This window comes from Pseudomyrmex gracilis, unplaced genomic scaffold, assembly GCF_002006095.1.
Source record: "Pseudomyrmex gracilis isolate BER0280 unplaced genomic scaffold, ASM200609v1 scaffold_3199, whole genome shotgun sequence".
Classification (NCBI taxonomy): Eukaryota; Metazoa; Arthropoda; class Insecta; order Hymenoptera; family Formicidae; genus Pseudomyrmex; species Pseudomyrmex gracilis.
The window spans coordinates 1-9,652 of NW_018023783.1; the positions used below are offsets into that span (position 1 = coordinate 1).

General features: G+C 30.7%; 1 protein-coding gene across 1 annotated transcript; it reads left to right on the forward strand.

Moving 5' to 3' along the window:
* Positions 1-4,568: 4,568 nt before the first annotated feature.
* LOC109863103 lies at positions 4,569-8,390 on the forward strand. Its single transcript, XM_020443295.1, has 6 exons — positions 4,569-4,852; positions 5,374-6,825; positions 6,914-7,366; positions 7,450-7,566; positions 7,646-7,802; positions 8,000-8,390. Exons 1-6 carry the CDS (start codon positions 4,828-4,830, stop codon positions 8,094-8,096), a joined length of 2,301 nt encoding a protein of 766 aa, XP_020298884.1. The 5' UTR covers positions 4,569-4,827; the 3' UTR covers positions 8,097-8,390.
* The last annotated feature ends 1,262 nt before the right edge of the window (positions 8,391-9,652 follow it).

The following is a 9,652-nucleotide window of genomic DNA, read 5'->3' on the forward strand; positions in this document are numbered from 1 at the left end:
TCCACTTGCCTCTTCTCTTTTCTTAGTTCGTCCTCTTTTTCCCATTTCTCGTTCCCCTTGTCTTCTTTTTCCTCACGCGTCTCCTGCCCTTCTAGCAGATTCACAAAGTGCTTTCTCCATTCCTCCATCTATATATTTGGCTCTCTCGTTTCTCTTTTCTTTTTCCTTTTGTTTATAAACCTCCATACCTCTGCTTCCGTCCTAATCATTTTCAGTGTTTTTTCTTCTTTTTCTCTTTTCTCTTTTCTTTTCTTTTCCATATACCTTCTCCATTCCTTCTTCTGTTCTAAGTATTCTTTCCTCGTTATTTTATCACTTTTCCATTTCTTATTGTTTCTCTTGGTATTCCTTTTTATCTTTGTGCAACTTCTGTCCCACCATTCCTTGAATCCTATTCTCTTTGTTTTCATCCTAATATCCTTTTTTTATCATTGCCTTATCTACTAGCTCTTTTAGTTTCTTCCATGTAAAATCTAGACTCATTTCCTCCTGCTCTTCCGTCCAGCCTATTTCTTCCGTATTTGCAATAAAACTTTCTATTGCCTCGATGTCCCAGCAGATAACTTTCTTTTTCTTCTGTGCTTCCACCTCTCCTGTTTTTCCTCTATATCTTCTATCTTCCTCTTGCTCCATGCTTATCCTCACGCGGATTGGCATATAGTCCGAGTCCACTCTTTCTTCTACCTTAAAATCCACTATCTTGTTCATTATCGGCTCATTTACAAAAACTTAGTCAATCACTGTGCTACCTCTTCCTCCTACATAGGTGAATTCACCTTCCCAGTCACCTTCTACTTTCCCATTTAAAATGTTTAAACCTTTCTCCTGCATTATACCTATGAATTTGTCTCCACCATTGCTTATTATTTTATCTTTACTTTTCCTCTCCACACCTCCCTCGTTTTCTTCTCTTCCTAATTCTCCTGTCCTTATGTTGAAATCTCCTCCTACTATTATATACTCTTTTTCGAACCTTTCCGTTATCTTCGCAATGGCTTCTCCTACCTCTTTGCTTTTGTATCTTCTGTTGTATATCAAGATGATGTTTAAATTTCCTTTCTCATCCTCCTTCCTTACATGTAGTATATCTTCGTATCCCATTTCCACTATCTTCCAACGGTTTTCGTTCCAATCTTTCTTTAATCCTACAATTAAACCTCCCCTTGGTATATATTTTTACTATTTATTTTTTATTATATTTTTTGTTATTAACAATATAAATTTTACAAATACAAAGTATGTTATTATTATTTGTATGTACCTTTATGTATATATAATAGCAAACATACTTAGACTCGTATTAATAAAATACTTATACGTATTAACATAATACTTTTATTACTATAAAATAAAAAATACATTACTTTTTACAAAGAAACAACATCAAACTCAAACTTTTAAACAGATAGTGTATAAAAGTATNTCATCAGTACATTATCAGTAGCAATCAGCTTTAATATACATGTTTTAAACACTTGTGTGATCGTTTTTTTAAAAAGAATTTAACAACATGGACATATAAACATAATGGACACGTATATTTTAAAAATATAATTTAAAAGTACATTTACAAGTATTATTAGAATATAATATTTACATCTTTTATAGTAATATAAAGTCTTGGAACATACAATTATTGNTAATATTAAAACATTTCAATTTGCGTTATATTTTTTTATTAATGATAAGAGTATGAGTCAACAGTAATAATTTACATTTTTTATAATATTAAAAAACATTATATATACATATATATTAAATGTTCAATATTCTAAAACCTTTTAAATGTTTTTTATGACAGTTAACTGATATAAATAATTAATAAATTATATGCGTCTCGAAGTATTTTGTTTTTAATAATATTATGTATTGTTTCCAAAACTATAAGTCTTGACAAAGTTTTTCACGTTGTCATACGCGCGCAAAGCACGCAACTTAGGCTGCGGTCCGTTTCATGCTTAATCGCGCATTTATCTATAATATATGTCACGTATACTATAGATAAATGTGCGCTTGAGCATGAAACGGACCGCAGCCTTAATCGTGCCTCGTGTCTTGCCTTATAGCCGGCTTGGTGGAAAGGAGACGGAACATATCATGCTACACTATTTCACGAGCGCATACAGGCAGCGGCGGTTCTCGCTTGTGTGCGTACCATGATGCGTACCACCGAGTTGGTGGGGCTACGCACACAAGCGAGAGAGGGTGGCGAGGCAGCGGGAGAAGGTGGCAAGGCAGCGGAGAGGATGGCGAGGTAAAAGAGGCAGAGGAACAGACTCTTATAATAGAGGAGGGCTACACGCTAATGTTATAAATATAAGCAACTACGGTTAAGTAATTTGTTAATTATAATTTGCTGTGAAAGAATTATGAAGTATATTTTAAAAAGGTAGAAGAAACTCACTTATATAGACACACACACACACACACACACACACACACACACACACACATTTGGTACTTACAATTTTTTTTATTTATAATTTAAAAATACTTTATTTTTATATACAAACCGCACCAAAAGTTTGTATATTCTCATAGAATATATGAAGTAAACAGAGAAATAATATACATTATAACATAGTTAAGAGAAAGGATTTAATAAATAATGTTCGTACAAAGGGAATATAAATAGATGATAGAAAGTTTGTAATTCTGGTTGTGTATTCTTACATATTACAAATGAAAGACTACATATATATAGTTACTTATGTAAGAANTATTACAAATGAAAGACTACATATATATAGTTACTTATGTAAGAAGAACATAGAAAAACAGATTTATTTTATGATAATAATGTTTAATATAAGGGATTTAAAGTATGCAGAAAAAAAATTTATAAATATAATATATATACTATCTATATAAAAAAGACCATACTTCTGACAGAAATTGTTATATTTAACTTTTTCTCATGTTTACAGTTTAGCTATTCATATAACAGTATTGTAATGTACCATGTATTGTAAGTCTACCATTTTACAATAAACCGCTTTTATATATCAAGATGTACATTTCCTCTTTTTATGTATATTCTGTATATCGTCATTCCCTACGTATAATCCCGTAACTCCAAAACGCAAATTTTAGAGGAGAGCAGTTTAAAAGTTTAGGGCTTCATATAGTTTTCCCTGGTTAAGGGATCTTTTGGTTTTAAATTTTTATCATACTTATGAATATTTTTTTTAATACTTGGTGACCACAAAGAACATGACTTTCGCTATGCAATAAACTGAAAATCCCATATGTGACACTTATGTAATTATACGTAGGAAGTGACGATATATTTGTGTATGTAGATTCAAATTATATAAAATATTAATATATATAGATATATATTTGCAAGTTCTTTCTCATTAATCTTTTTTCTTTTGTAAGTACTTCGATTGATCTATGAGAACAATGTCAGGTAATCAGTTTTTCTCTATTATTTCTCTATTAATACTCTACAAAATTCGAAAGTGAACTATAAGTTTTATTAAATGTTTTTTCTTTTTAATTCACAAATGATTCGTTCCGTGGTTTTCATTGTAACATTTTCTATTTACAATTGAGATATCATGGGATAAATAACGTGGAAAAATAAATGATAATTAAGTATTAGATAAACTGTCCGATATTTTATCTGAAAGTGGAACAACTCCGACCCTGTATATCTTGAGAAAGCGCATTTCACGTTATCATACGCGACAAGTCTGTACCGACTTGTATACCGACGTGTACATAGCACGAAATAGAACCATATTCACCGCACATAGCACGAAATAGAACCATGTCCACAGCACATAGCACGGAATAAAACCATGTCCACGCGTGGACATAGCCATACGTATCGACAAGTCGCTCGTGGACATGTCTGCGTAGTTCCAATGTGCACCACCCGTGGACATTCGCTAGTGTACGGGGCGATTTTGGCTGCTTTCCTTTTAGGAGACACAGTCGACACAAGTCGACACAAGAGTCATTCTGTCTTTGTTTCTCACTGAATACTGAACGAAGACAGAATGACTTTTGTGTCGACTTGTGTCGACTGTGTCTCCTAAAAGGAAATGCAGTTTGTTATGACAGAAACTCTTATGGCCGTGGCCGCTCTCAAGCCTATGTCACACTACGGATTGGGATTGAATTGATTGAAATTTGACCAATCAGAAGAAAGAAAACCAATCCTAAGTTTAGTTATCTTCGCTCTGTTTGACCCCAATTGCAATCCAAATCCGTAGTGTGACATAAGCTTCAGGCCTCTCTCTGCTATGACAGAAGCTGCGTTCCGTTTCACGCATATGCGCGCATTTGTCTATACTATACGTGACGTGTACTATAGATAAATGCGCGCTAATGCATGAAACGGAACGAACTCAAAAACTCTTAGGCCTGGTTTATGCGAGCAATAACTGTTAACTTATGCCGGAACCGGTAAAGTTTAACTATATGATTTTAATACTTCTGTTTATACGAAATTGCCGAATGCGTATAAACAGAAGTATTGGAATCCTATAGTTAAACTCTACCGGTTCCGGCATAAGTTAACAGTTATTGTCCGCATAAACCAGGCCTTATGGCCGTGGCCGCTCTCAGGCTGCTCTCTGCTGCGCATCCAAACTCATTGCGATACAGCTGTCAAGTTAAGTTCCACCAATCGAAGACTGGCGTATGCTCCTTCCTTACCGGGGCAAGAGCCATTACAGCAAAGAAGAACTCATTGCGATACAGTTATTTAAATTATTAAATTGCTTAAAAGCAGTTTTTGATGTTTTTATTTGATATTCAAGTTACATTTGTGAGCACTGTATAAATTCCATTATTAGTAACACAGATTTGGATCAGATGTCACCCAGACAAACTCGTTCAGGTAAAGTAAACAATTTTTAAACTTGAAATATAAGGTTATAACATTTTATAGCTTCAGTTTGGATTATTCATGCGAATTTGACTATATATACCCTTACGAAAAAGAACTACTGCCGATTACATATAAATAAAGTCAGTAATATAAATATTACTGACAATCACATAAGAATAGTATTAGATATTACAGGAATTACTGAGAATATTACTGGCAATTACACAGAATGCCAGTCATTTTTTCGTACCACTGCCGCAATATATTACTGCTAGTAGTTTTTTTTCGTAAGGGTAGTTTTAATATATATGTATATATATATGTATATATATATAATCAAGTATAAATTCAGATGTTAGTAAACTAAAAAAGAACTAATGTTAGATCTTTTTAGATCTAAGACTAGTTTTTCGATTATTATATATAGAATATTATATAGCAATTTATATAGAATAGTATTATAGAATTAAGTTTTAATGTTTTCACAAACTGTAATTTTATAATGATTTTAAAATATTGGTACTTTTCAGCAACAATAAAGCAATCTGTTATTACTACTAGATCTAGAAAGCAAAAAGTAAACAATTTTGTTGAAAATGAAACTAAAGCAGCAAGAAGACAAAAGAGAAAGAAATCAGCAGAAAAGAAACGAATTAAAAATTCTTTGAAAAGTACTAAACAAAGTGAAACAGGATCATCTGATGCAAAGACAACATCCAATAAGCTTGTGCAAAAGAAAAGTTTTCGCCAAAAACATAACTACAAGAGAAGATCAAGAGAAGATACATTCACATCCCAAAAAAATAAAAAAATAAATTTTAATGACTCATTCAAGATAAAAAATAATGAAAATTTTCTTATAAAAAAATCTGCTAAGAACACTACTTCTCAGCACAATACTTCACAAAGTTTAACTTTGCATAAAGAAACTGCTAAAAAATTACAAAGAAAAATTACTGGTACACGTATAAAAACATCACCTATACTGGTGACGCCTGAGAGTACACCTCCGAAGATGAGTCTTACACCTCATAGGTCTAAAAAGACACCTACAAAATCACTAGTTTCTTTAGGCTCTCCAAAGACACATTCACTAGCTGTTCCAAAGTTATTGAAAAGTCCAAAAAAATTGTCTCTTCTTACATATAAAGACAAATTAGATATTTGTGACAAGAAATCACAAAAAAGCAAAAAGAAAAGTTTGGGTGATATTGCTATATCCAAGAAAAGTTTCTTACTAACATCAATAAAACAAAAACATAAAAAATCGGATGTAAATTTAAAAGCAATTGTACATATGCTCTCAAAATCTCCTAAAGAGAAGTATTCAAAGTCAAAAAAATCAAACTTGAAGGTGCTATCTCCGTCTCAAGTTAGAAAAAACTTATTACTGAAATCATCTCTCATAAGCGTTTCTGGTTCTCCATCAACTCTTCCTAAAGCAAGAATTGATGGAACAAGATCTAAGTATTTATTAGCACTTAAACGCAGGTTACTAAATTCGAAACTATCAAAAATTCTGACAGCTTCACAAATAGAGAATATGTTATCAGAACCAATAGTGTTGTTGGAAAAATTACCATCTGAAATTAACCAAAATACACTTACAGATAAGACTAAATTAGATACCTTAATAAGAAGAACTTCTTTCTTGACTAATACACAGAAGAGATCCAAGATGTCAACATCAGAAACTTCTATGAAATCAAGAGCAACACACAATTCTAACACGAAATCAAGAAAAACCATGAAGAAATCACCAAAAATTAAACATAATGCATTAATACAAAGAACAAATACATCACCCGTGCCATTACAGTCGTCTACTCCACAAGAGAATAAAATGTCAATTAACATTAAATCAATATACAAATTCAATATACCAATAAAATCTACAAATAATGCGTATTTCAATAGTAAATTAAGAAGCAAAAATCTATCAAATATACGATCACTTAGTAATGGTAGTAGCATACTAAATGGTAGTGTAAAATCTATTGATAATATATCTCAATCTTTTTTTTTTATTTGATATAAACGTTAGTAATGCTAGTCAATCTAAATTTTCAGGTATCACTACAAGGAATAATACTTACAATATAGATAATACGACAGTACTAAAAAAAGAAAAAAAAACAAATACGTATGAATTGGAACAATCGCAAATATTGAATTTGCAACAGATAAGTAGAAAACATACTTTAAAAGAAACAATTTTACATAAAAATACGAAGAGAGCTAAAGTACAATATACAGATGTAACATCCGACACAAATGTACCTAAATCAACCAGTAAGCCAATCAAATTGCCGTTAAAAAAGTTGCATATTATTAATGCAAACAGAAATAGCGTTACAAATTCAGCACATAAATGTCAACAAAATGAGATTGAGAACTTAAGTCGAAATTCATTTATATCTTCTTGTAAGAAGAAAAGTTCACGCACAAATATAGTTGTATTGAGAACTAGGCCAAGTAAAATTGAGACACCGAAGACTTTTAAATCTATTGGAAAACAATCGGGTAAAATAAAACCAAGAATTATTTATGTTGAGAATGTGTAGTTCAAGTCTGTGTACGTTAATAACACATGTACTTATTTATAGAGAAGAAATCGTTGACAAAAATGCCAAATTTTGAAAGAATACATGAAAAATTGTTTTCTAAAGCAGAATCACTTGTAGATACAAAAAACCGTTTGAAAAATCGTCATGCAGCATTCAGTAACTCGATAATATCTATTATTTTTATTATTTTCATAATTATCAGATACTTATTTTTACATTACTTAATTTTTTATAGCTCTAAACAAAGTTTTTCCAAAAATAAATATAAAAAAAAAGGAAAAAAAATTATTGCCTATTGACACAAATGACGGCACTCACAATAGATTCGGATTTAGACTAAGAAAACCTGAAGCTACACACTTGGTATTACAAAAGCAAACTATTTGTTCAAGGTATAAACAGTTATTTATGTAGTTATTATTTTAAAAACAAATTTCATACAGTATAATTACATCTGATTCACAGAAGTAACACTAGTAGAAATATTATAAGCATTATTTGCATTCGTTTTATTAAGAATTGTATATTGAATCGTAACGAGATTCGTAAGATTTTTGTATGCTACAAAAAAGTATAATTATTGTTCCAGAGAAACAAAACAACAAGAAGCGCAAACGATACTGAAACAAGTAAGAACAAATCGACGTTTCGAATTGCAAATGAAAGCTCGTAATCTAGTTGCGTAAAGACTATGTATTTTACATAATGTTGTCTCTACCTGTTTTGATAATAGAAGTTATTGCACAAACTGATTAAGTTAAATAGCTATAAAATGTTTTATTTCTATAGGTTTGACATAAAATTTAATAGTTTTTCTTAGAAAAAAATTGAATGAATGTTTTTCAAGAAATATTTTTTTGCCTAAGTACAATGTTATTGAAGATATGAAGCGTATATCGTATGTACCTATATTTTTTTCTAGACAAGCAAAATTAGATATCAAATCACTTTTCATGTTTATATTATTTCATTTCAAGAATGAAAAAATAAATGCACAGATATTTCTTTTACGCGTATGCACGAGATTTACTTGCAATAAGCAGATTCTTTTGTACGTATATGTATGTACATACATACATATGATATCATGTATATGATTATAGTTACATTATAGTAAAAAAAGTAAAAGTAAAAGTAAAAGTTTTTGTAATACAGGCAATGTAATATAGAAGTAGCTCTAATTAGAAAAAGCTCTAATTTATATACAACTAAGAGGTTTATATATACAAACATATAGATTTCAAAAACTTAGATTTCTCCATTTAAACAATATTACAATAATTCTTTGATAACTGTCCGAATTTTTCTCTCGGTATAAAAAAAAAACCGGGAGTCATTCCCATCAATTCCTAGAAGTGCTTCGCCGAGACTTCACGTGAATTGGTGAGAATGACTCCCTGCGGCGGTCGAGCCAAACAGAGATAACAGCCGGCGATTCTTGGAACAATACCTCTCTCGACATTGACCGCTCGCGGAACCGAGTCGAGGTGTTGTTTCAAGCGAATAGTTAGAGTTGGTTTATAATAATCGTAACCGTTAACTTAGGTCAATGCTGTAAAAGTTTGAAAATAGGAAACTCGTACTTTCATTTACAATTCAATATAAACGGGAGTACGAGTTTTCTATTTTTCAAGTTTTATGGCATTGGCCTAAGTTAACGGCTATTATAAACGAGCTCTTAGCGAGGAACTACTATAGTATCATTGCTTATAAATCATTGATTTATATTATTTTGTAGAAATATAGTAATTCTATAAAAATAGCAATTCTATGAATAACAATTTTTATTTTAATATGCAAGCTAATTTATAAAACTTAATATAATATGGTTTTATTTTTGTTACTTATGATTGGTAAGTTAAAAAATTATTGTAATGCGAAATTTCAGTAAATCTATTTAAAACTTGGTGAGTCCTCGTGATTTATAATTAAGACACTACTACATACTATACTTTACTTTTACTTACTGTACTTTACTTTTTTACTCATGTTTTAGTTAATAATTTACTATTAAGAGTTCTGTTGCACTATAATATTGCAAACTACACTATTCAAATAAATTTGTATTAAATATGAAAATAAAAATATTACATCATATAATTGACAAATTATTTATTGCAAAAATTCTTGAATATAATAAAGTCTCTTGAAGTCTTACAAATTATAAAACTGCACTTTTATACATGTAACTGTACAGAATGACGGTGAATTTCTTAGCATTGCGATGATAAAGTCCGTAGTT